General features: G+C 44.6%; 1 protein-coding gene across 2 annotated transcripts in view; it reads left to right on the forward strand.

The window, feature by feature from the left end:
* ACVR2A (activin A receptor type 2A) overlaps window positions 1-27,746 on the forward strand; it is a 50,422-nt gene that overhangs the window by 6,822 nt on the left and 15,854 nt on the right. For both annotated transcript variants that reach the window (XM_032693050.1, XM_032693051.1), the window contains exons 2-4: window positions 23,428-23,635; window positions 25,543-25,652; window positions 26,608-26,762. In XM_032693050.1, coding sequence (XP_032548941.1) covers window positions 23,428-23,635; window positions 25,543-25,652; window positions 26,608-26,762 — 473 coding nt within the window. The remainder of the gene's footprint in view (window positions 1-23,427; window positions 23,636-25,542; window positions 25,653-26,607; window positions 26,763-27,746) is intronic.

Consider the following 27,746-nt stretch of genomic DNA (forward strand, 5'->3'; position numbering starts at 1 on the left):
CCATGGCAGGAATTATTGTCCTGGATTCCCAGCCAAGTGAGCCTTGGTGAGAAAGATCCACATTCCTGGTTTTCCTCTGGATTTCCTGGCTAAAGCTGTGTAACTGGAAGCAAGAAAAACAGGCAGTTGACTTACTAACTGGAGGCATAAATCTTTGGTTATGTGGTCAGAGGGATTAGAAAAACCCTTGGAAATGAGGGGAGCATTTGTGGGAATCCCACCTGTTCCTGCGGGCGGGAGCAGCTGGAGGGGAGTTGGGATGGGATCAGCTCAGATTGGGTGTGGAGCTCCTGCTTTGGGACAGCACCTGAGCAGAGGTGGGTGCAAACCCCTCAGTTATTCCCCAAGTAGTTCAGTGACAGAATGTGCCTTCTCTTCCTTCTCTTTGGGAGCTCTCCCAGATTAATTAATCCCGTTTTCCGGCTCGCTGTCCAAGAGGGATGAGCGGGGCCGGGGGGGGGCTTTTACCTCTCTGCTTCCTTTGTCAGGGTTCTCCTAATGAACTGGGCTGGGATTCCTCTCAGGGAGAAAATGAGCAAGGGACACACTCCCAATTGTGTTGGTGCCAGGGAAGGTCCGAGTGACGCTGGAACCCCCAAATCCCGGTGACTTTAGAGCCTGGCAGGGGGGAACAGGAGCCCTGGGCTGTGATGCCAACTCAGTGTTTGAGGGTAAATTAAGTATTACCCAGTCCTAAAAAACCCCCTGTGGTAGTGCTGGTGTTTCTGCTTAAATTGGTGCAGGATAACCTGCTTCAGATTAATAATTAATTAATTAATCGCCAGGATGCAGAGTCAGTCCAAAATTGTAATTAATTTCACCAAGCAGCTTGTTGGTAACTGTTAAGCTGCACTGGCACAGCCTTCCTGTGATGTTGGGCACCATTAGTTGGCAGGAGTTTCGACAACAACATGTTGTTGAAATAATTTAAATGGCTGGATCCCGCCTTCTGACATTCCTTAATTTGTTAGGATAAAACTTGTGTTTTTAAGGATTTATATGAAGCTGTAATTAGGCAGTAATTCCGTTCAAAATGCTGCAACCCGAATGCAATTAAAAGCAAACTCCTGCATATTCCTGACTGTGATGGGCATGTGAGAAATGCCAGGATGCTTTGCCCTGCTTTTATAATTCTTTAATTACAGGAGGGAAACGTTGCCTACAGTCAGTGAGTTGGACTGAGGGAGTAGATAATGAACTAAAACGCTGGATCTTGGCTTTAAAAAACCCAATATTTCTCAAATCCTTCAGTCTTCTGAGCTTCCTGGAGTTGTCAACTGAGCTGAAACTAAGAAAGTGGACAGTGTTTTGCATTTACAACAAAATTGTGTGTGGGAATTACAATGCAGTTTGGGTTTTGCTGTCTGCTCTCGTTTTGGTTTATGCCTAAATGAGGCTGTTGTCCCAGTTGGGAAGGTTCCACTGTCTCTGCAAGGATGGCAGCAAATGAGTGAAGTTTTGCTGCTTTAATTCTGCCCACTGACACCATTAAAAGCTGATACCTGATAAGTTGCTTCAGACAATTTAACCTGAAAGTTTTGTTTGCAGAAAGCGGCTGCACAATTATTTTGAAAACTGTGAGAGTCTGTATAGCTCAGAATCGTGTGGCTTTTTCTAGAGCTTTAACTCCTCCTGTGTTTTCCATTCCTGAATGGGGAGCAGTCGATGATTTCCTGCCACTTCACCAGAAAAAGGATTAATTTTTCTAACTTGCAAAGGTGGCAGATTGACTTTTAAAACTGGATGCTACAACGAAATGCAGGAGGGAGAAAGTGGTCAAAAAACCCGCTTTAGGATGGTGTTTGTGTGTTTTCTGACAGATGCCAAACTCTTTGTGTGGGTGAGTCAACAACACACAAGGGGTTGGTTTGTTTGTTTTGGAAATTTTGTTTGGTCGGTTTTCTGGGGGGGGGAAAAAAAATGGGAAGGGGTAAAGCAACTGAGGGATTGGTTTTGATTTTATTTTTATAGGCTTGACTGTAGCTCTGAGGGATGTTTTAGAGCTGGTCTGTGGCTCCTCTGTCTGAGTGTGTCTGGATTGCCAGGGAAAGGAGCTGCAGAGGGAACACAAATCCCTCTCTGCTCCCAGGGCAGCCCTGGCAGCCCTGGAGCTTGTGCCAAGCGATGTCTAATGAGCTGCCACCCAGCTCTGAGGGGTGGTGCAGGCAGGGGGGCAGTGCCAGGAGGACTCAACCAGCATTCCTGCAGCTTCAGCTCTCCAGCATTCCCTCCTCTCCCGCCTGGGAGCCTGGAGCGGGTGCCGGGAAAACACCGGCGTGGTTTGCACTGGGTGCAGCTCGGAGCTCGTGTCAGACTGTCCCACTTACAGAAGAACAACCTAAAATCCAAACCCAAACCAACCCATAACCTGCTCTGGGAGCAGAGGGCCATCATCCCATGGGGCCCTGAGGAGCAGCTCCGTGACCAGGTGTTCCAGGTGTTCCGTGGAAGGGATGTGCTCAGTCTGTGACTGTGGCCCGAGGGCCAGGGAACAGTTTGATCTGCAGTGTAGACACAGAATTGGGAGAAAAAAGTTCCCTACTTTGTGTTTAAAGCTGATTTTTTTTTATTTTAGATGAGTACTGGAAGTTTGGATGCAGCACCAAACTTTCACCTCTGTCTGCCTGGTTTTAATGTCGCCTCAGGGCTGTGAATGGAAACGGGGCTGCCCTGTTTGGAATTCCTGCCCAGTGCAGTGCCCACCAAACCTTCCCAGCAGAGCTATGCCCAGTCTGCAGCCACCACTGGTCCCGGGGCAGAGGCTGCTCTGTCCCCAAGGCCCAGGACATCGTGGGTGACTTCCATGACATTCCCGTTGGCCTCTGGTCTCCCTGGAGTGACATCCCTGCCCCTGAGCTCCCCCACCTCTGGCATTGTCTGCAGATCCCTGGGGCCTTCCCACCTCCTCCAGGCACCCAGGAAGGTCTGACCCTGGCTGGGTCCTGGGGGAGCCCTTGAGGGACATCCTGTCCCTTAGGGAGCAGTTCTGTTCCCATCCCAGCTCTATCTGCAGATCTCTTTGCTCTCCCAGCTGATTTCACGGTGTTCCAGCACCTTCCTGCCTTTTGGTGCCTCACCAACTTGGGATTTAAATGGGTTTTCTTTTCCCAAGTGAAGCCTGACCTTATTTTTTCAGGTCCAGAGTTCTTATCTCACCTAGATAACACTAATCTCCAAATTATCTTCAAATACTGCCTAAATCATCACAGTGGTCTTTCTTGCCTCAGCTGTGTTTGGAATACCTGGATTTCAGTATCAGCACATGAGTTGGAATTCAATCTGCTTTTAAATCTAACCAATGATTTCATCAAGCCTTTTAACATGAAAAACATGTTTCCTTCTAGGAATTTCCACACAAACAGGGAAGTGGTTTAATTTTGTTGTTGAGGTGCAGCGTTAAGTGTAGGAGATAAAATTAAACTTTGCAGTAACTGTTAATTTTAGACTTTTTTTGCTGGTGTTTGTCAGCAGAGGGTACAGATAGTTCTCTTCAGCTCACAGCAATTACATGATGGAAGTGTTTTCTTTAAATATTTCTGCGTTTCAGGGTTGACAAATATTTAGGCTGTGAAAGTTGCAGGATGGCACACAATTGTTTCAGTTACTGTACGTTTTATAAAGAATTAGGTTACTTATTTTTTCATTTGTTTATGAAGCTGCTTTAAAAGTAACATAGAAAAGACCACCGGTTAAATATTTTTTCATTTGAATTCTCTGATCTTTAATTTTGCAAAGGGTCTGTTTTGCAAGTTGTCCCCGGGGATAATTGAATTTCATTAAATTTAACACAAAGCCTGTCAGAAAGATTATCCTAAATGGCTTTTAAAAACGTTAATGGCTCGATTGTGTTTTATTTAACTTAAGGTTGTGGCACTGGGTGGGGACAGACCCCAGCAAATTAAGCCTCATCTAACCTTGCCCATTTAGAATAATCCAGATGAGCTGTGAGCTCCTGACTGCTTTCCATGTGCCATAAATGTATTAAAACCAAGGAATAACTTGTGAGAAGGGGATTATTTTTTTTTTTCATTCCACTGGGCATGGAGTGAATCCCTCATGAAAAATCCCGGTGCTCCAACGGAGCTGTACTTTTCCAGTGCCTTAAAAACATTGGGATGGATGACGAACAAAGGCCAATTAATTTTACTAAAATGCCGTTTGCCAGAATATTTCTCGGAAATTTAATAATCCCAGAGCTGTTTCTCTCAGAGTTATTATAAATATGACGGTGTTGGAAGCTCTTCCATGCCCAGGGAAGACGTGAGGGAAGAGGTAAATGACCAGTTCCCATTTCTTAATGTGTCAGAGTCAGAAAATGCCTGTTGGAATTTGGTGGAATTTGCTAAACTTTTGGGATATTTGTATGCTGACAAAGGATATTCTGGAGGGGGAGCTCCAGTTGACCTGAGCTCTTCTCCTTCATCTGAACTCATCTTCCCACTGTCCTCCTCCTATCCAAAGTCAGTCCCTTCTGTTCATTGTTCAGGCAGCTTCAAAACCCATTTAATTACCTTCTGCTTGTCCAGAGGGCTCGTTTCAGTTGTAGGATTTTGAGAAAAGCTGATCAGAGAACAGGGAGACAGAAAGTTCCTCTTCCTCACCCCCATCCCCACGTGGTGCTGGAGCCCCACCTCACTCTGGGTTCAGACTTTGGGCTGGGCTCATCCAGCTTGCTAAAGCAGCAAAAGGGACTCGGAAAAAAGGGCCAGTGGCTTTTTTCAATCAGTTTAAAATGAGGGCAAGAGTTGGGTGAAAAGGTGATGGAGCAAGGGAAGAGATGGGTGGGATTAAGGGCTGGCAGGAATTGTCCTAGGAAGTGAATTACCCAGGGAAAAGGACACAGTGTTGGTGAGTGGAGCTGTTCTCTGTGTTGGGTAAGAACAGGAACATGACACAGTTAATTATCATTTTTAATAACCTGCATCTTTGAAAAGAATTTTGTTGTCTTTTCCAGAGTTTTTCCAAGGTTCTCAGTGCACTCCTATTCTCACAGGGTTTTTTTCTCTTCCCGTGCTTTTTAAATACCTTCATGTTGTTGCCCAGAGAAGCTGTGGCTGCCCCTGGATCCCTGGAAGTGTCCAAGGCCAGGTTGGATGGGGCTTGGAGCAACCTGGGGTAGTGGAATGAGATGATCTTTAAGGTCCCTTCAGCCCAGATCATTCTGTGATTCCGTGATCCAAAGGAATAGGTGACCAAATTCACTTTTATCTCCCAGGCTCGCTGGGAACAGGGAGGTGGGAACCAAATAGAAGCTTGGGACTGACACAGTCACAGAGCAGCTGATACAATACGAGTTGCATCCCAAACTTAGGAAAATATTTTGGAAAGGCTGTTTGCAACATAATCTTAGCAGTGTCTAATTTGTGTTACATTTTAACTGCAAGTGCTCCTGGAAACTTACACTGAGCAGCTCAGCAGGAAACTTTGTGCAAAGACTCTGGGAAAATTCTGATGCAGGCAGAGAACTGACAGCACTCAAGGGGCTGGAAATGATGAGGGGAGAACGTAGGTGAGGTCCTTCAAATATTGATAATATTTGATAGTGCCTGACTGTACTGAATCAAAACACAGCATCACGAGTCATATTTACAAGCAGAGGCTGATCTGGGGGTTTTACATCTCAGCTGAACAGCCTGCAGCAGTTCTGGGTCTGTCTCCCTGGGCTGAGAGTTCTCCATCTCAGCAGCATCTTCCAGTTGCCAGGGGAGTGTGAAAGGAGGAGGACAGTTATCAGGAGTTCTCATGTTGGTGCCATTTCAGTTATAAACTGACAAAAGCCATAAACCAGGAATATCTTCCAAACATCAGGGCACAGTCTGGAAAGAAGAGATCAGGATGAGATTGTGGTACTTGGAGTTCAGCTGCTGACCAAGTCTTTGGGCCACCACCTGAACTCATCATCCTTTGGTGACACTGCAGTGTGAAATCAGCCTCGGGGTTGCTTTGAACCTTCCCTCAAGTGCTACTTGAGGATTTCTGGTGTGTTCAAATCCAGGCCTGGGCAGCAGAAGAGATAAATCTCCAGTAGCAGTATTGTGAAATTTCTGCATAAATCACGACCAGTCTAGAGCAGTTTCCAAACCATGGAGAAATCTCACTTTCTATGTCGTATGAAACGTGTCATTGATGTGTTTCTTCCCTGCCATGGTCATCTCAGCTCAGCCCAAAACCTGCCTCCCTTTTAGGGAAGAGACAAGCAAATATTCCAAGGCCCAGACTGCAATTCCCAGCATCATGTTCCATTGGCTGCTTCCAGTTAACTGGGATATTTAAGTTGCTTTGTCTTAATCTTTAAACCCTTCCTTCCTTGAGGGGCTGGATTCTGCTGAGAGCATCAAGAGTGACCTGCCACCACTGGAGAACAGAGGCCCAAATGTACATTGGTTTTCTTCTTTCCCCCCCCCCACTTTTCCTCTAGCAAGGCTGTTTATTCCTGGGATCCATATCCTGGGATCCATAACGTTCCTTTCTTACTTACCTTTGCCAGCTCACCTTTTTATTCAGCTCAACAAAATCTCCACCCCACCTGCCAGTCCCCAAAAAGGACTTTGGTTATTTGTGGCTGGAGGAGTCTTTCTGGAATCTTAGGAACTAAAGTGCCTTGTCTGGAAAATTCTGGAGCAAAGATGGAGATAATGGCAGTGGAAGCAGAGAGAGAAGTTTGATCCCACACTCTTCCTATCCCCTTCCAAGCAAATCCAGAACATTACATGAAGGAAGTGGGTTACTTCTTGTTGTTCAACTAGTTCTCAGCCAGGCTGGCACTTGGGAACAGCTGATTTGTACAGGAAAAGGAGGAAGAGCCCTTGGATTGATTTGGGCTGCCATGGGCTAGTAGACTGAGGCAAAGGGAAGGGAATGACTGACATTCCCTGGTCAGATGATCCTCATTCCTGTGAGATCAAACCACTCTGGGGCTGACGAGGTCACCGAAGCCTGGGCCCGCTTTGGGAGCTGCTGAGCTTCCACACAAAAACCTTTTATATGGAATTGCCAGTAGCTGCCTTGTACTGGAGAGCTCTTCTCTGGGAAGTGGAATCCTTAAAAAAAATTCTTGGTAGTTCAAGGAGGTGGCCCCGAGCCTGGGAAGGATGGGCTGGGCTGGAGGCACCACAGGTAGAAATGTAACTTCTGAGTGTGCTCCCTGTTCTCTCCTGAGGTGCTGAGGGCAATTCCAGCTTCTGTGGGCACCAGGCCTGAATTTCTCCTCTGACCCGAGCAGGGAACCGGGATCCTGGGAGTTCAGGGCATTACCAGTCTTGGAATCTCTGTGTAAACAGCCATTGGTTAAACAAACATTGTAGGAGAGGACTAAGGCAGCTGGAATGTTGCAGCCACCTTGGCTGCGAGCAGGGCTGGGGGAAGGGAGGTGTCAGGATCCTGCTCGCCTTGGTTTTCAAGGAAGTTTTTATTAACAAGGTGGCTCAGAAAAGCCTGGGATTCCATGTGTGGTCTCCATAACACCAGTCCTGCTGCTCCTGACAGGGCAGAATTAACCACTCCTGAGGCTGCTGTGCTGGAAAGTTGAGTCACTGTTGCTGTTTGGCCACTGATTTACCAAATATGTTGGTGTGTCGGCTGTCAGGAGGTAATCATTGTCCTGGGGGAAAAAAAACCAAAATAAAAACACAACTAAAAGCCCCCAAACAAATAAAAACCCCAAAACCAAACAAAAACCCCAAAAGAAAGCAAAAAACCTCAAACCAAACCCCCAAATTAAAAGCAGGCTATTTGTCTTCTCGTTTTTAAAAGCTGTTCTCCTGTCGATCTCGGTGCTCCAGCTTTTTGCATTCCCATCTAAATACTCACGGACTGCTGCAGGAAAAACACCTGGAACAGGCAAAAGATATGAGAGTTTTGTCCCATAAAATTTTTTTGTTGCAGTTGTGGAGCTCTGGTGTTCTGGGCTGCCAGGAGGATTTACTGCTGAGTGGATTCCTCAGCTGTGACAAGGGGAACACCTGTTTGTGTGTGAGCAGCAAAGACATCTGGCAGCAGAAGCCCTTAAACTTGTGTTTGTGATTTCTGTGTAAAACACTCCAAGTGCAACTTTGGAATTCTCTCGAGAAGGGAAGCGTTGGTCTCCTGGAGATCGGTGATTATTTTAAAGAAAACAAAGCCTTAAAAACACATCATCATTCTGTCCTTAATACCTGAAAAGCTTTATTTTACTAATGAAAAAATGCATGTTTTGAGGTGTTAATAACTAAGAATAAAAGTCCCATATGAGCACACATATAACTTTACCAAATGTGAACAGCTTGAAATCTGCTGAGTTCTTTTCTAAGTATCCAAAGAATTCCAAGCATCAGACTTGGATGATGTGGCTTTTAGGCATCATTCCTTTTTAAATCAGGTTGGGAATTTGAAGTGAGTAACCCACATACTGCTGAGTACCTGTAATTTCTCCATCCCAATCCACTCCAGCATCCTACCTCGGGCTGATAACCATGGCAATGTATTTCAGGGTTGCTTTTTGGGGCTGAGTACCTTGATAACTTGTCTTTTCTTCCTGCTCAGCCCGGCCAGCTGCTTCCCATCAAACCCCCTGAAATGATTGATGAAGGTACTTTAAACAGAAAAAAAAGTACATTTACTAATGATGGATAATTAAACGGTGGAACTCAGTGTTTCAGAACATGTGGAGACAAAAAATGATCTCGCAGATGGACAAATTCAGGGGGGATGGTTTGTTCAGAGGTGATTAAACTTGCTCTGGATGGAACTTCCAGATCAAATCCTTCCTGACTGCCGAATGCTCCTGCCAAAAGAGTCCAGCCTACAGCTCCCTGTGCCTTTGAGACATTCTCCTCAAAAGGATATTTGGGATGAAAATTAGGCTGACCTGCGTTTGTGCTGAGCTGGCAGCTTAATTCCAGACTGCTTCCCAACCCTTGGATGTGTTGGGACACATTTGTTTCCTCGTCCTTTCCAAACAGGACAACAGTTGTCACCTCAGTGTTTGCACTTGGCAGTTGGGGGTGTGCGTTGAGGGGGGCAGCACTGAAGTGTTCCTTGCTCTGGAGATTCCCTTTCCCTCCTGTAATTCCTGCTGAAGGGGGAGTGGTCCTTCCCCTCCCTGGGCCGGGTTTCCACAGCTGGGCCTGGCAGGAGGGAGGGAGTTGACTCAGCACTTGGTGTCCTGTGCAAAGTCCACTCTGAGCTCTGCTTCCCCCTGGGTTTGGGAGGTTAAATTGTAGCTCCCGCTGTGATTCCCTCCCGGAGCCCTCCGAGGGTTCTGTGGGGGCCAGGGGGGTGTGGGTGAGGCAGGGGCTGAGCAGTGAAGGCTCTGGGGGGATCCCACAAGTGCTGGGGGGTGAATCTACCCCGCTGGGTTGGTCTCCTCCATCCCAGCCAGGGTCAAAGTCTGGCTTCTCCTCACACCCCGTCAGCACATTCCGTGTAACGTGCTGGCTCCAAACCTGCTCCTTCCAGGTGACTTTAGTCCCAGTGGCAGTGCAGACATGGCACATGGCATGGGCTGAGCCACACTGGCTGTCCTGGGCTCCCTCAAGTTGCTTTGCTGTCCTGAGTCCTTTGTCACCAACGGTGCTTGAGCAAAACAGATCCAAACTGGTTGATGTGTGCTTTGTACTCCTGTACTCAAGTCCACATTTCTTTTCCCTGGTATTAAGAGTCAGGCACTGATAACCTTTGGGTTAAAATTCTGGCTCTCTAATTCCCTCACCCAGATAATTGAATGGTCTGAAAAGTTCCTTCATCTTTTGAACCTTGTGCTGGTACAGAACTCCTCGAGTAGCTGCTTTCCTTGACACGGGGTTAGTCTGATTTTCCAAAATGCTGTGAAATCCAGAACTCAGCATAATCATTGAGTATTATCCCATGGCACAGTCCATGAAGAGATATTCCTTGCCTCTTCCTCAGTGGGTGGAATGCTCTTTCTGAGGGATCCTGCTACATCACTTGTGTGGTGGCTTAAGGCAGAGTGGGGAAGGTCTGGTGAATTTGTGCTTAGCAGAGAATGGCATTAATGGAATTGCAACTTAAATTTCTTTTTTTTGGAATCTTTTGGCTAATAAAATTTGCCTATTCCTCTCCTGCTGACAGTGTCTGATATTTGGTAATTTCTTAGGGGTGTTTTTGGGCCTGTCTGGCAGGTCTGTCCTAAATAAATCAGTGGACTGTTATGGTCATCTTTGTCCTCTTAGTGAGGGAGAGGAGGGATTCACACCCTGGGATTCACACCCTCTGGGCAGGGAAGTACTTATGGAAAACATATTTCAGGAACACCATTTTACTACCGTGGAACTTGGGCTTTTAATCATCAAATTTAAGGCTGTTACTTTGTCAAGGTGTCAAGAGGCTTTTTCATGTAGCACCAGCATTCACGTTCTGGCTTTAAATGTGTTCTTGAAGAAGAAAAAGGGCAAAATCATATCCTAAAGTGCCTTCTGGATTTCAGATCACCTGATGTCATTTCCTTAATTGTGAGCTGAATTTAGAAGACAAATTAACTCGTGGTGGCAAGTGCAGAACTCCCACCTGAAAGCTTTTGTTTGTGGTGGTGTTTCCTCCTGAATCCCTGAGTCATCCCTGGACTTTGCACGTGTTTTCCACTGGAAGTTGAGTGAGAACTGTCAGAATTTATTCAGCCACAGCCTCATTTCTTCTATTATTAAAGGATAGAATATATAAAATTAATTCCCTGAGGTGTCATGATAAAAATTGGGAGTTTATGTGGCTGCAGTTATGATAGAAACTTAATTTTATTTGCTAGGTACAAACCAAGCAGAGTGTCCAGTTCTGGTTATTCTGCCAAATTTACCTAATTAAAAGTAAGCACAGTAAAAACTTTTGCAGTCCAAACCAATCCCATGGTTTTGGATAAATAGCCAAGGTCTGAGGGAGCCTCTGCATGGTCTTGCAGCACTTCAAAATTTCCTTCTCTATCCAAATACTTGGAATTATTGCTTTTTTTTTAACTTATCGTGGTGGAATCAGGTAAGAAAGTCGAAAAACTGCCCAGAAAATAGATTTCCTTGCTGTGGCACCCTGAGTTAAATACCAAAACAACACCCAGAAATGAACTTAAACCATAATATAGGAGGGTATTTCTCTGAGCACTCCAAATTTCCACAGGTGTGGGAGTCACAAAAAGTGTGCAGAGAGCCTCCCTTTGTTAAACTGCTTTTTGTAGGAGGTTAAAGTTACATTAAAAAAAAATTAAAAAAAAAAGAAAAAAAAGTGTTGCCAGTAGGACTAAAGATAGGAAATGCTTAAAATAACTCAGGCAAATGAACTCCAGCACTCCAGGAACACTGCAGAGCTTGTGCAGGGAGAATAAACCAGGTGCTTCAGTGAAATATTGACTTTTCAGGGGGAGCTGATGTTACTGGGGCACTGCTGGGAAACTGTCTGTGCCGGAGCTTTGCATCTGAAAAGAGAAGGCGACAAATTGGGAAGGATTGGAGGGGGAAAAAGGACTTCCAAGAATAAATCTTTTTGTCTGGAAATGCTGTGTTAGTGAGGGAGTGAGGAATCTCAGAGCAGGGAGCAGCGTGGTGACTGACCCAGAGGAGGGATTGCTGACCCTTCAGCTGTTATAGAAATATTAAAAATCAGTATTTTCAGTGACTCCCGGGGAAGGGGGGGATTTACACACAGGGGGCTTTTAGAACTGAGAGATTTAACGCTGAGATTTGGAATCAAACTCCCCAATTTGGGCTCATTTTCACAGCTGCTGCCTTGGGCTTATGAGACAATGGATATTTTTTTTGGTGGATGTGTCTCTCCCGTGTATGATCCCGGGGCAGATCCTATGAAAACCTTGGCAGGAGGGAAAACACTCTTATTTAAAGACACTTTTATTTAAAATAAATGACATGGTTGCTAGTGAGTATGCAAAGTTATTATTAAAATCAATGAAGTGATTGCTGGTGAGTGATGCAAGAGAGGATGGACCAGAACATAAGCACGATAAAGGTAGACAAGGAATAGATTATTTTTGTATCAAGGGACATGTATTAAATCACACAAATATTCTGCATCACCACCTCTCCAGTTTTTAATTCCTCTATAAAACAGAGGAGCAGCATAAAAAATGTAGAAAATATAGGAAGCAAATTGAAAGGAAGCTGATTATTTATATTTATTATTTATATTTTTGAGTCGTGTCCCAAAGCTATCTTCCACTTTATTGCTGCCTGCTGAGCAGGCAATAAATACTCCTTGAACACAGGAGAGCAAATCAGAACTTAATTCAACATTTAGGGAATTCCCACTTTATCCCAGCAGTGCCAAGTAATTGTTGCTGCTCACTGGGCTTCCTTACCAACACTTCATCCCATCCCTGTGCCCACATCCTTTATCCAGGGAACTCTCCAGGTGTATTTAAAATTCCACGAGCTGGTTTTTCCAAGTGAGCAGGACAAGCCTTGTAATCACCCATAGATCTCTGATTTACAGATCATTAAAAATACTTGCCACATATATATATATATATATATATAATTTTGATTTTGGAGGAAAAGTCGTTTCTGCTTGCTCAGGAGGTGATAAGATTGTGGACTAAATGTGATTAATGTTCTTTGCAGATGTTGCTTTATGTGCTTAGGCTTTCAAAGTAAAGCAGTCTAGACTGTCTGTCTGCATTCTCCTGCAGCTTTGATCTTGATTAAAACTGGTTGTGTTACATTTATCATCTCCCTTTCTCCGCTGCCAGAAAGCATCTGAAATGTTCCTCTGTGGTTTTTATTTGTTGGGATAGAAGGAGACTGGGGGGGAGCTGGAAAAATCACACATTTCCACGTGTCGGGGGAGCAAAAAAAACGGGCGTTTTGTGCCTCGAAAAGGCTTCAGAGCAACAATTCGGGTGATTTCAGACGTGGGAGAGGTTGTTCCAAACAGGAATTCGATGCAGAGGGAGGGAATGGAGGGAACACAAGTGGGGGTTTCCCTCCTGTTGGATCAGGATCTGAGGGAAGGTGGTGGGGGCTTTGATCCCGGGGCTGTCTCAGCTCTGATATCGAGGAGCTCTGAGCCCCCATTTATTTCCTTCTCCTCTCCCTGATTTCCACCCTCACAGCTCCAGGAGGATGGAGCTGGATCGCTCCAAGCTCTGGGAAAAGGGTCAAACACAGCAAAACACCCGAAGAAATACAATTTCTGGGGGGCTGGTACAATCTGGGAGAGCAAACCAGCTGAAAAAAAAGTGATTTTCTCCAGGCTTTGCTCTGGTATTAAACCTCTGGTTGCTTTGGGAGATGAACATTTGTGTGCACCAAGCACAACTCGAGGGGTTATTTCCAGATTTGAAATATTTATTGCCCTAATTATCATTATTTAGGGCTGATCTGAGAACTGGGTGTGTTTTCTGGGGAGGTTGAAGCGAAGACAAACCTTTTAACGCCGAAACAATTTTGCTGGTTGGTCAGTGAAACATTTTTGGGCGTTTCCATTAAATATTAAAGGTTTATTTGCTATTCCAGGCTCTGTTGTCGCTCCCACGTTTTCTTGGTCACAGTTGTTCATGGAATATTTGTATTTCCTGGACCACAGTGGTGTCTTAAACCCCAGGATGGGAACGTGCTCCAGGGACAAAACGGGGGGAGAAGTAACCAGACAACAAATTAAATAATATTTACCTGTTACAAACCACTTGTAAACCCATTATAGGAGGCAGTGAAGTCTGTGTTGTGGCATTACTTCATTTTTTCCTGGTCTTTATACAATCCTTAAGCTCTTCTGTTTTTGTTGTGTCTTGGCAACAAAAGCGACACAAACATTTTCTGATTTTTCTTTTATTATTGTTATTATTATTTTAATTCATTTTTCTTTAGTTCCGTAGCAAAAATTACCATTTCAAGGCTTTTTTTTCATTGATTTGCAAGCTATAAACCCACATATTTTAGGATTATTGTGCTGTAGATCAGGGTGTGTCATATCAAAATTCAGCTTGACCCTGTGCTGTCAAAAAACCAAAATCCAGCAGCAGTAAATAAGTTTTTAGTGTTGTTTTGAGTACTTTTCATGACAAACAGACAGTGATGCTCCTGTTGACTTTCGTTTTTCTGAGTGCATGCACATGGCTCCTAAATGAGAGTTTAATTTGATGTCTTAATTATTAAATTAATTAAATATTAAATTAATTGAATCACTCGAATAATAATAAATTTAATCTTAATAAATAATAATAAATAAGTTATTAAATAAAATCATAAATTAAATACACAACTTTTAAGCCTTTAAAACATGCCTTCAGTGTCTTCACACTTAGAGATAATTCCAACAATAACCTTGAGTTTCTAAAAGGTGGTTTTGTGCTTTGTTTTGTTGGTTAACACCAAATTTATTGTTACTCAGACATAACCATAAATAAGAATATTTTAGTCTTATTTTTCCTCAGGGGTTTTTTTTCCCCCTGAATTTTACTGGATGTTGGGAGATTAGAAATACAACCTCCAAATATTTTTATTTTAGGGAGATCACTCATAAATTACTAAAATTGAACCTTTTAACATTCCTTCTGATGAGAGAAAACAGAGGTAATTTCATCCCATTCTCCCAAATTTCCAGGTTGAGTCAGAGAATTTCAGAAGCATTTTTCTGGTGGCAAAATAACAGGAGCTTTCATCCACTTCAGAATTTCTTTTGAGAAGACTTTCTGGATGGATTAATATTTCTTTGGCCGTTTTTTGGGGGCCAAACTGCGTCTCCATCATCATCTTCTTGTGCCAAAAAGCTCTTGCAGGATTTATTTGGAGTTATTCCCCTCATCCTGAACAACAAACAGCCTCAAAAAAGGCTTTTTTCTCCTTTTTTTTTTGCCTTGAGAAAAACACTGAGCATGGAAACTTATTTTTAAGTGCTTGTGGGCAGGTAAAAGAAATAAAACCCACATTTTTTGAGGGTTATTTTTATATTAATTCGATTCTCATGTTCGATCAGAGCTGATTTATTTATCATCTTCTTAAAGTCCCTACTACAGAATTACAATTAAGAGTGGTACAAATGCAATTTTAAGTTCCTTTTTCCAGTCAGTTCTTAAAGCCCTGATAACAAACACAAGCAGAGTTAAGTTTTAATATGAATTATCCTGACTTTAATCCTGTTTTGGTTTTTAAAATGCTTCCTTTTGGGATTTTTTTCTTTCTTTTACTTGTCAATATCTGGATATAATTAATAATAATATTTTTTTTAAAAAAAGGCCACTGGAAAGCAAAATCTGCTTCATTAGGAACCATAAAGATCAGGAAAAAAAAAACAGAGCAGAAAATCTTGAGGTGCAGGAGGAAGTTGCTTTGTTGTTCCATTGTTTTCATCTTAAATATGTGATGGTTTTAACAGCTTACCAGTCACTTATAGCAGAGTTTATTCTCCATAAAAACTGGCATAATGATGATAAATAAATAGTAATAATGATAAACAATGATAAATAATGATCGTGATAAATAAAGCTCACTTGGAGTATCTTTAGAGCGCAGAAAGGCGATGCTGGGGCTGAAAAGTAATAAGAATATTTCGATTTAAATATTAAATGAAATGTGCAAAGATTTCCTGAAGGAAGAAGAGGGGTGAGTGGGGGAGCTGGGAAGCCTGGCCAGTGTGTGCCTGCCTTGGCAGCAGAGGGTTGGGCTGTAAACAGGGGTCTTTCCAGCTCCAGAAATGGGATTTTTACCCTAATCTTCAGATTACAGTCTGGGCAGCAAAATCAGGCAGCCTGGGAGGGGACTGACAAAATCCACCTCAAGGCACTGCCAGGTTTACTGGAGGGAAAGAGGCAGTTTTGCTGGGGTTTTAAATGTGATCAGTGCTGATTCCAGAACAGAAAAGACACGGAGCTGGGAACTGGGTGTAGGAAAGGTTTGGAATTTGATGCCCGCCCGGGAGAAATGGAATTAAACGGGCACAAAGCTGGAGGTTGTGGAGATGTTTTGCTTCAGCAGCCACAAACATAGCAGGATTTCTGGGCTGAGAGGTGTTTCCTCAGGTGTGTGATACTGCAGCCTGACATTTGGTCCAGTTTAGGAATAACTTCCACTTTAGGAATAATTTCCACTTTAGGAATAACTTCCACTCCTCTGGGCCGGTTTCGGCTCTTTTTGGTGGAGCTGCAGCTCAAAAATGTGTCTCAGACCCCACTCTTGCATCACAACACACCCCAGGAGCCACTGATGTGCTCTGGGAGTGAGGCATCCCATCCCAAAGTGCTTCTGAAGGAGCATTTCCCAGCCAACAAAACCAGGATTGATGCCACAGAGATCTTTGGGAATGTCTGACTGGAGTTCTGACTGGAGTTCCGGCCAACCCGTGCGAGCGGGAGGAGCTCGGAAAGTCCTGTTGGGGTGAGGTGGAGAAGTGAAAAGGAAAATATAAAACCCCCCCAGGATCATTGCATGTGAGGATTCAAGACTGAAGCTCACCATAAATAAGTTGGAGAGTTGGAAGAGGGAGGGGTAGGGAAGGGTTTCCAAGGCTGGAATTTTTCAGCGCCCCCCCCGCCACCCCCTGCCCCGTGTTATCCTGTTTGCCTGCAGCTCCAAGGTAATCCCTGTGTGTGTGTTTACACAAATCTGGAACCTGTCTTTCCCACTGGGGAGCTGCCATCTGGACTGGGGCAGCTGGAGCTTGTCTGGATGTGCTGGGCAGGGATGTGCATCCCAATCCAGGGGGGCACTGCCCGGCGCCCGGACAAACAGCTCAGCGCTCCGGGACTCATCCCGGCGGGTTTGGAGCGAAACAAAAGGGCTGATGTAAAAAAAAAAGTAAAAAAAACCCGTAAAAAACAAGTGAGAAGTAGTTGTAAATATGTTTATGCTGAGAGTAAGCACAGAAAAAAAAGGGCAGCAAAAGGATTTTAATGTAAATCAGGAGCTCGCTCAGCAGCCGCGGGATGAGCGGGGAGTGTTTTCGCTTGGCGGTGGCACCGAGTGGGACACGACACCCACGGAGGGATTTGTTGGAGAGCTGAGCTGGAGGCAGCACCACACTGGGCCTGTTGTCTTTTCAACACTTACATAAGGTCCTGGAAGACAGAAGAAGGATGTATCGTGTGGGGGAAACGTGGAATGCGGAGTTGGATCCTTGCCTCGGAGATGTCTTGCCTGTGTTTGTGTTTCTCTGGGGGTGTGGTTCTGTTTGCTCCTCTGGCAAACTGCTCAAAAAGATTTGCATTGTGCCTGAGTGATTTGGAAGGCAAAAGGTGGAATGATTTCTTCTAATTAGCCCGACTGAAATCTTCTGTGTGTGTTTTTTGGGGGTCAGAAGGGAATTCCTGATTTCTCGTTGTTTATAGCAGTGAAATATTGACACTCATTGTAGTCAACAGGATTCTGGAGGATGCAGGAGACAAACAGTACAGAAGAGTTGGAAAAAATGTCATTTACCAATCTTGTCTTACTTATAAGGAAATTTGAAAGCAGCTAAAATTCCCATGAAGCTTTTCCAACTCTTCATTAAATGATTAATAAGTTCGAATTTCCCATCTCCAGGAGGCTGCAGGAATGTCACACTTTCATTTTAGGGAATTCTGAGTGTTTCACAGTTCCTGCAAAGTTTCATAGCTCAGGGAAGAACTTCCACAAATCCCAACCCCGAGAAAGGATCGTTTTGATCCCACATACCATCAAAATTCACAACTGGGTGTCCCTGGGAGACGCTTCCCGTGTCTGGGAAGCCGGAGCACTGCAGGATTCCAGTTGTTCTGGGACTCAAATCAGAGGAACAGCAGTGACAGGTATCTGACATCATTCCTGGGAAACTCCCTGCCAGGCCTCAAAATAGAAATCGTGTTGGTTGCCACCAGCAGCCTGAGAGTCATCCCTGGAAAGGATTCATTCTTCCCACTCCGCTTTGGAGACCCTCAGGTCGTTTGTTTGGGCTTTAATTGGGTGCCTTGAGTGCTCTTTTTTAGTTCAGTGACAGCATTCCAAGATTCCCTGGGGGAATGGTGTCACTCAGTGTGCCATGGGAAAGCATCCCTGGCTCCCAGAGCCAGGTGGAGGTGGATGGAGGTAGAAGGACAAAACACCATTCCAAAACTTTGACACTCAAAATTCTGCTTTATTTTTGGCTCTACTAAACCAGCCTATGGAAATCAGCTGGAAAATGCCAAAATGGCAAGAGAGCTCCTGAAGAATTAACTGAATCTCTGGTGTTTTATCCTTCTGGACACTCAGGGTGCAGCAGAACCCCAGTTTGACACTTTTCATATCAAAAACTGAGTCGTTTTTATTCTTTTTGTGCCGGGAAAAGGAGGATGATCCCAACTGGGAACTGTCTGTAGCTTTAATGCCTCTTTGGCCCTGTTCTCTTTTTTCCCAACATCTGAGTGTGTGGGATTTAAACCTTTCTGGTGATTTTGTGTTACTAATTGTGATCATTTTAATCACTTTGACACCTTCTCTGTCCTGCTGGGGGGGGGACATTTGCCCAGCACATACAAGGCAAATGCAGCCCCAAGGCTGTGCTCCAAAACACACCATTTGTAGGGTCTTCCAAGCTTTTTTCCCCCCCTGCAGGAGTCCCCAGCCAGCAGCTGAGAGGGTTTTTGTGCTCTGTGCTGCTCACACCTTGCAGTGACAGCAGTGGCAGGTTTGAACTTGAAAACATCAGCCCCTGTTCTGGTGTGTCCCCTTGAAGTTGGGAAGTGTGAAAAATAACACTTCACTCGAAGCCTCTGGAGATTCCCAGAGGATGACAAGCTTTATCTTGCCATTCCTGGCACCTTAATTTCTCCCTAAACATCACCCTGACCCTTTTTCTCCCATTTTCTGCCACGTTGTTGCTTTGCTCTTGAAGTGATTCTGGAAAACTCGGGCACCGGAGCTTTGGGGTTTTCCCACTTCCTTAAATCCAGGCTTAAATAAGACACTTGGAAGCACAAGGCAGAAAAGGGAATTTCTCTACAAAATCCTGCTACAACATTATTAATTTGTGCCAGCAACAGGACAAACTGGGAGGGACTGTGAGGGGGGAACACATGGCAAGAGTAAGTCCAGCTTTTTTTTTCCTGCAGCAAGAGGACCATGCAGTGACAGGACAAGGGGAAAAGGCTTTGAGCTGAAGGAGGGGAGATTTAGATGGGATATTGGGAAGGAATTCCTGGCTGGGAGGGTGGGGAGGCCCTGGTACAGGTTGCCCAGAGAAGCTGTGGCTGCCCCTGGATCCCTGGAAGTGTCCCAGGCCAGGCTGGAGCACCCTGGGCTGGTGGAAGGTGTCCCTGCCCAGCTCCAGGAGCAGCTGGAGGGTTTGATCTCTTGGCTGCACCGAGAAGGATCTGGGTTCACACCCACTGTATTTTTTTTTAAATAAAACCAAGATATATCTGTACATGTAAAATAACATCATCAAGAGTTTAGACTCTAAACACCATTTAAAGCCAGAGCAGCTGACTCTAAAAATCCTTTTCCACACTGTAAGTCCAGGAGACCCATTCAGAGTAGAAAAAAGTTCATTTTCTAGTTACTGTCCATCCAGCAAACCAGGGGCTGCTGGTTTTTAACAATCCAGATATTATTCTTCTCTCTTTCCTCCCTCTTCCCTGTCTTATTTCCTGTTGTAGATCCATCACCCTCCATGGTTCCCACTCTATTTAGGAAACTGTGCTCTTAAGACTTGGTGTGCTGCCTTTAGGCAACTCCTCCTTCAGTTTTCCAGCTCTGGATTCTTCCTCTGGAAAGCTCTTTTTCCACAAGTGTTATCTCAACTCCAGGATTTCATCCTCCCATGGGCAGGCACATCCAGGCACATTTTTTCTTGCAGTGTGAACTGCAAGAAAATTGAAATATTTTCTAATTATATGATGAGATACCTAAGCAAATATAGATTTCCTGATGTCCCCCCACTATAATCCTGGAGAATAATGTATATATTCTGTGCTCTACAGAACTCTGCACTAAAGCTTCCAAGTTTTCTGTAGGATGCATGTTGAGGTGCAAAACTCATGGATTTTTAAATCCTATTTTAGGAAAAGAAATCAGGTTAATCTTTACATTCTGCAGTGTGGCAGCAGTGCAGGTGATTTGTTACTTCGCTGCCTTGTTTCTCTGTTTTTTTCCCCATTCTTGCCTCTCCTGAGTTATTTGCTGCTGGGCTGGGATTTAATGAATGTCCTTTGGCTCAGCTCATGGGAAGTGCAGTCCTTGGGTGACCTGGGAGCTTTGAGAGTGGTGAGAATAGCACTAATATTAACCTAAAAAAAAAAAATCAACAAAATAAGTTTGGGGACGTGGAAAACCAGGACAGAAAAGTGCTTTCTGTTGGAACCTTTATTAGCTTGGAAATAACTCCTTTATTTTCCCTCTGAGGGGAACATTCCCCCGGGGGTTATCAGAAAAAAAATTGGGAATGATAAAATCCTCCTTCCTGCTTGTGGAAACATCAAAGCTGGGCCTTTTCAGTCTATATTTGTATCTGTCTTCAGATGCATTTGTGGGGTTAGAAAGTGTTTGAGATCAGCGTGGAAACAACCACAAAAACACAGATGGACAAGCACTTACCAAAGGTACCTGTGCTGCTGCAGCTGAAGGGGTTTTTTTTCCAAGGTGTTATTTCTGTTTATACTGCTTTTCCTGTTCTTTCTGTTCCTCCAGAACAGCCTGTAACAACTCAGATATTTTAGAGCGTGGCCTGTGTTAAATAACTCCCAATGTCCAGGCCCTGTGGTGCTTCAGGCCGCTCACAAACTGCTCCACTCCTTGGATTTCGGTGCAAAATTAACCTCAAACATAACACAATTCCAGCAACCAGACTGAACTTCACCCTTTAATTCTTTTATAGACAGTAAATTTTCTAGGGAATAGCAAAAAAAAATAAAAATGTCCTTTAGTGTCACACGAGAATTTCTGCATCAGAATGAAGTTCAAGTGCAGAGTGATGGGTTTGTCTGGGTGAGTTGTGCAGCTCTGAAATAGAGATGATTATTATTATTATTATTATTATTATTATTATTATTATTATTATCATCATTATACAGTGGTGACTCCTCCTAGATGGAAAAAAAGTTTCTAGTTCTGTCCAGACGAGCTGCCAGAGCAGTGTTTGGGAGTGGGAGGAAAGGGAGGATGTGTTTGTGTGGAAATTTCCTCTGGAAATCAGGGAGTTTGGTGTTATCACGTCTCAGACATTTTATTTATAGCCTGAGGAAAACCATCCCTGCATCACAGACCCGAGTGCTTGTGTTGCTCAGTGTCAGGTTTACCAAATAAAGCAAATGGAGATGATAAACTCTCAGAAGTTTCTCCCTCTGGGTGTCATGTAGAGGTATCTTAACAGACAATTCCTGTTCCATCCAGTGCCTTTTCCCAGCAATCCCTCCCTAAATGGAGGCCGTGTTAGTCCTCGGGAGCTGTGCACAGGTTCCAGGGTTTGTCCCTTTTCAATTAAAAGAACTGCCTGGATTGTTGTCCAGGCATTCCCATAGTCCTTCTGCTTGGAAAATGGGAACCAGTCCTTCCAGTTGCTCCCGAGGTGAGGTTTTCCAGGCTGCCCATGTGCCCTCTGATGGAATTGCTGCCTGCCCTGCTCCCGATTCCGGTGGATCCCGAATGGCAGTTCAGGAGCTCAGCAGCACGTGCTGGTTTGCTTCCCTGCTTTTCTTCCCTGCTGCAGCTGTCCTGGATGGACAAGTGTGAGGGATAGAGCAGCACTGGATAACACACAGATTAACTGGGATCCAAATTCCATGATGTGCTCCAATGTCCTTTGCTTTCCCAGTGCGTTTCCTCCCAGGCTTTCAGGCTTTTCCATCCATGGACACTCCGGAGCTTCGCTCGTGGCTTCTTTGAACAGCAGCACTCTGCCTTTAGGGATCCAGGAATTGCTTTCCTGAGGACCTGACAATTCCATGTGCGCTCAGGATGGGTGCAGGAGTTTCCTTATGGACCTGCTATGCCCAATAAATTTGCTTTATTGGAAGTGCCAGCTGCCCTTCTCCCCCGGGAGCTCCGGCCCTGAGCAGGGGGTGGCAGAGCTGGTTGGAGCAGATGGGCTCAGGGCTTCTTTGTGTGCTTCCCCTTCTCCTCTTCCCTTCCTTCCCCCACATTCCTGCTTTTCCTCTCTAGAGTGATTAATCCAGGATTGTCCAGTTTAGCCTGCAAATGCCTGTCCAGGTGGGAAACTCCAGGCAGATCCAAGGTCACTAAACCAACAGTTGGAACAGTGGGATGGGCTGAAGTGATTCAGAGCATTCATGGATAAAAAAAAATCATGGATAGGAAAACCTGGCTATAAAAATACACGGATAAGGAGGATATTTGGGCAAAGCTGATTTTACTGGAGTTTCTGCATTTCCTAAAACTCAGCTTGTCCGTGGCCCTCTTGGCAGCGGGAGAGAGGGAATAATGGCACGTGTGAGAGAAATCCAGGACTTCTGCTTTATTGCACTGACAGACCCAAATTGGGCAATCTGGTGCCTCAGCTGTTCCTTGCCAGGGCTGGGAGCTGTAAAGATCAGGCCATGGCAGCGCAGGGAATGGGATGGGGAATGGGATGAGGCACATGCAGTGGCACCAGCTGGCTGGGCCCCGCTCCCGTGGCACATCCAGGATCCTGCCACTGCCTATTTTGGGAATGCCTCGCTGCCAGGTTTGGGGAGGAGGCGGTGTGGGATGCTCAGCTGACATCCCAGGCTGCAGCAGCTCTCAGGTGGGAATCATTCCCGTTCTCCTCAGAGGGAGTGGGGCTGGGTTTCCATGCTTTTAATACAGGTGGAGCTCACGTGGGTGTTCCCAACGCGCTCTTGGCAGCGTCTGACAGACAAAACCAGGAATACAAGGCTCTTCTTCCTCCCTTCTGCTGCTTTGTGACACTTCTGCTTCCTAACAACCTTTGCAGGAACCAGGCTGGTGCTTCAGATCACACTGGGAAGTTCTCCCCACTTGGGGGGGCCTCATGCAGAATCCCAAAATAGTTTGGGATGGAATGGACCTTAAAGCCCATCCCATTCCATCCCCTCCACAGCGCTCCTGTTTGCTGTAATTTGTCAGCGAATCGATTGAATTTGTCATTTAAAAGGCAAAATTAAATTCCCAGGTTCACAAACCCTTATTTTCAAGCATCCTGGGATGTGGGATGGCCCCATCTTTGGGTTTCCAAGATGGACTTGCTGCCTTTTTGGCTCGTGCACCAAGACAAGAGGCAAAACTGCCTTTTGGTAAATTCTCCTGGCTGAAGCACCTCCTTTGGCTGATATTTTAATTAAACCTTCACTGTTCAGTGTTTTAAATCTCCTCTGCTGCTGCTGCTCAGGGAGAAGCGTTGTGCCACGACTCATCCTTTGTTTTTTCCCAAACTTGCAGAGAAAGTTGTGCAAGGTTTGACTCGACAGAAGCTCTTTGTCCCGTGTTCCATCCTGTGGGATGGTTGTGAACTTGACGTTAAAAACAGGGAGAGCTTGGATTGAAAAAGGGGGGAGAGGGGTTTTTATCCCTCAAACCCTGGTTCACAGTGGTTCACTTCCCATTCCAGGTGCCATCCTTGGCAGGTCAGAGACCCAGGAGTGCATCTACTACAACGCCAACTGGGAGAAGGACAAAACCAACCGGAGCGGGATCGAGCCTTGCTACGGGGACAAAGATAAGAGGAGACACTGCTTTGCCACGTGGAAGAACATTTCTGGCTCCATTGAGATCGTGAAGCAGGGCTGCTGGCTGGATGACATCAACTGCTATGACAGGTGAGGCAGTTTCCCTCGGAATTGGGAATTTGTTTGTGATTTTCAACCTTTCTGCCCGATTTCGGCGGCGTCCCCTCTGCAAACGGTGCTTGAGACAGGAGATAACACAGTAGTCTGTGAATAATTATATATTTATCCTATAATTATCTTATATATGAATAATTATGTTATATCTGAATGATTATGTTATATCTGAATGATTATGTTCTATCTGAATGATTATGTTATATCTGAAGGATTATCTTAGGTGCCCTTTGTTTTTGCACATTTGCATTTAGGGACCAGATTTCACCTCAGTACTTCATCTTGTTTGCTGACTACTGTGTTTTACCTTCTTTTGTTTCCTTACTGTCTATTAGAAACCCCCAGGTATTTAATTTATGCTTCTTTAGGCCATTAATAATAGATTTTCTAATGCCCAAACAATGCAAACACAGTTATTGCACCCAGAATGCGAAATTCTAGAGGTTCTTTTTTTTTATCAGACTTTTCCAAAGAATTTGGAGTAGGAAAGCCAGCACTTTGTGGCTGCAGTTCACCAAATCATGGAAGTATTTTGCCACTTCATTAAAAAGCTCAAGAGACACTGAATATTCTAAACTTTCCAGCCATTCTTTTAATAACAGATGGTCCTGCAAGTCCCCACGAGCAGGAACAGCAGGACTTGGGGTTTGTTGGATCCTGGCTGAATAAAGGTCATGACTCTCTTAAGAAATGGCATTTACAGTTTTTAAACTACAATACTGGGTTTATTGGGCCAAAACACTCATTGTTTGGAAAGGGAGAGGATTAAGAAATAAATGCACTGCGGATCTTCATTAAAAAATATTTAGAAATTGTTGTAGCAGTATTTTAGAGATGTTTTCCTCTGGGTTTCCTGAGTTGTTGAGTTGTTAGAAGAAATCCTTGCAGTCATTTGTCCCAAATCCAGTTGCCCCCCAGCCCAGGATGTTTTCAAAAAAAAATCCTGAGATTAAATTCTCCCTTGAGCCAAGAAAAGGAAATGGAAGAAAAAATAAAATGCGGGAAAGATGGTGAGGAAATAGTTGGGAACTGAGTAAGAATCTGTGTGTGCTCATTAATTAAGTTGGGCTAATAACACACACTGACTGCTGTGTTTGTCCAGAACATCCCAAATCTTATCTCTGCAGTGGTTTCACTGGACAGGGAGTCATGGAATGATGAACTCCAAACAGCAGCACATGGAGAACATCAAAGAGAAAATGTTCCCTGGAATTACAGCACATTGAAGCTGCAGGGGCTGGTGCTGTGAAACAACCCTAAGTTTTGAAGATGAGCCCAAAACTTCCTTGACAATCTTCAGCTGTATTTAAAATCCTCAGCTGTATCTGGATTTTCAGATTCCCTTCCTGCTCCGAGGTTGGGTCCTGCCTGGTCCTTATTTCTCCTCCCAAATTTGAACAGTTCCACCTTATTTGTTACTAAAACTCCTTTCCTGCAGTTAATCCATGGAGTGGAACAAGTCCTGTCTCTGAGCAAGGGGGATTGTACAAATTTTATTTTTTTTTATTTTACTAAAAATACAATAAAATTCCAAAGTTCTCCTTCCCACTTCTCCCCAACCCCTGCAACCCTGTGCTGGGGGTCTGTGGTTCAGCGCCCCTTTAAATCCAGATTTCTGCTCTTCAGCCTCCTGTGGTGCTTTGCTTTAACTCTGCCCCAAACCCAGCAAACCCACGCTGCTTCTGTTCTAACAACATTTCATTGCAACCTCAAATACCAACCTTTTAATTGATTTAAATTATCCAGCTGGTTTTTTGGGTGCTGTGTCGTCCCGGGCGAAGTTTTAAAGACGAGAACACCGATTTTTTTTTATTTTTTTTTTCCTTAAACAACCTCCCCTCCCACGTGGAACTGGATCAATATTTCCCTGTTCCCTTTCCCAGGAATGATTGCATCGAGAAGAAGGACAGCCCTGAGGTGTTTTTCTGTTGCTGTGAGGGCAACATGTGCAACGAGCGCTTCTTCTACTTCCCGGAGATGGAGGTGACACAGCGTAAGTTCCTGGGACACTTTGGGGGAGGAATGTTCCATATTGTGGCTGTGCAGGGGGATGAGGCTTTTCCCAGCATCCTGGGGTGGTTTTCCTGCAGGAATAAAGGGTTTCCTGCAGGAATAAAGGTTTTCCTGCAGGAATAAAGCTCTGTGAGCTCACAGAAAGCTTCTTCCAGTTCGAAAAATGTTCTTCCCTTGAAGTGATTAAAAGGTACTGCAGCTCTTTTCCAAGGGTGAGAAGGAAGGATAATCTGAAATAATTGTCTGTTTTAGATAGAGGAGTTACTGTCAAATCTTACCTTAATTGTGTAGTTACGCTGCTGTAAGTGTCTATAAATTGTTGGGCTAAAAGCTGTATCATCCCTGCTCCTTTCCTTCAAACAATCCTCTTTAAACTACTTGGAACTAACTGCAAATTAACACATTAACCTCTAAAAAGGGGGACAGAATTTCCTCCCGGGTCACAAATCAAATCCAACAGCCAGGCTTAACACACAACTGTTAAAAAAACCCATAAGCAAGAGATGATTTTTCTTGCCTGTCTTCTTCCAGTCGGGAATCTAATCTTTGCTGGAGAAGTGAGTAATGTCACCGACTGAGCTGAAAGCAGCAAATGTCTCGTGCACCAAATAGCCAGAGGAAGTTGTTTATGAAATGAAACAACATTTTCTGGGAGATTAAAATAGCCTTTGTGGAGCCAGGAGATATTGTTGTCATGTCTGTCAGTGATCCTGCCAAGGCAAGAGCTGACATTCTCCTTCCCTCCCGTGAAACCCCCTTTGCCCGGGGGGCTGCGTTTCCACGCTTTCCAAAAAATGCTGCCTTTATCAGGAGGTGTTAGTTGAATATTTCATGGTCTGCTGGGTGATCAGGGATTGTCAGGAAACCAAGCTGATGGGTGTTTGAGCTCTGGGGGGGTTTGTTTATTAAAAGCTGTGTCCTCTTTTCCCCCGCAGCCACTTCCAACCCCGTGACCCCGAAGCCCCCTCTGTTCAACACCCTGCTGTATTCCTTGGTGCCTATCATGGGAATTGCAGTGATTGTGCTCTTTTCCTTCTGGATGTACAGACACCACAAGCTGGCCTATCCCCCAGTGCTGGTGCCCACCCAGGTAAGGCCCTGTTTCAGGATTTTGGGGTTTTTTTTAATGGCAACACCGTTCCCTGAGGAGGATCCGTCCGTGGCTGAGTCTCCACCTCCCTGGTTCAGAGCTGTCAACGCTTGCTCTCCCCAAAAGCAGAAAATTAAGCTTTACTTCAACAGCCTTCTCCCATTAATTACTTTTTTATGGACATAAAAGCAACTTCTTCATGGTATTTGGGATGGAGGGAACTGAAAACAAGGCTTGAGGTGGCCAAGATACCGTGAGGGGCTTCTCAGGGGCTTCTCAGGCTGAGATTAGGACTGGAGCTGCTAATTCATCTTGGCAACTTGAGGGGAATAGAAAACAGTACCTTGCACATGATGAGCTGTTTTTGAGGAATCATGGAACTGGGAGACAGGTGCAGTTGAAGGGAATGGTAAGAAAACCTTTAGTTCAGTAATTCCAGGGTTCAGCTCAGCTCGTGGCCTTGCTGCCATTCCCCTCATCTTCTCCTCTTACTCCTTTATGTATTTTCTGTTTTGCCTTGAAATGTTTCACTTTTAGCGGTGTTTGCCTTTTATTTTGTTTTAGAATGTTTCAGTTTTAGTGGTGTTTGTGTTTTATTTCAAGCACTGGGAGATTGTGGGCTCCAGATTTGGGTGTGAACTGGCCATGCTGCACCCAAACCCAGACCTTTTTTGGGGGAGTTCCTGCTGCTGGGAGTTGGAATCCAGCTGATTCTGGAGGTGGAATTACTGTTGGTACTGGAATTCCTCTTCCTTCAGTTACATCTGGAGGTTCAGCTGAGATCAGGAGGCTTTTATGGAAAGAGTTAACACCGGAAATCTTTGAGAGCAGAGCAGGAAAAATGAAGGAAAAGTGGAAATGGAGAAAGAAATGACTTGGATTTTTGCAGTGGGAATTACCTCGAGCCTCCTAACTCAGTGCAGTGACCAGAATACACATCCTCTCATAAATGCTGATGCTATTTATGATCAAACCAAGTGAAAA

Source organism: Chiroxiphia lanceolata, chromosome 7 (assembly GCF_009829145.1).
Source record: "Chiroxiphia lanceolata isolate bChiLan1 chromosome 7, bChiLan1.pri, whole genome shotgun sequence".
NCBI lineage: Eukaryota > Metazoa > Chordata > Aves > Passeriformes > Pipridae > Chiroxiphia > Chiroxiphia lanceolata.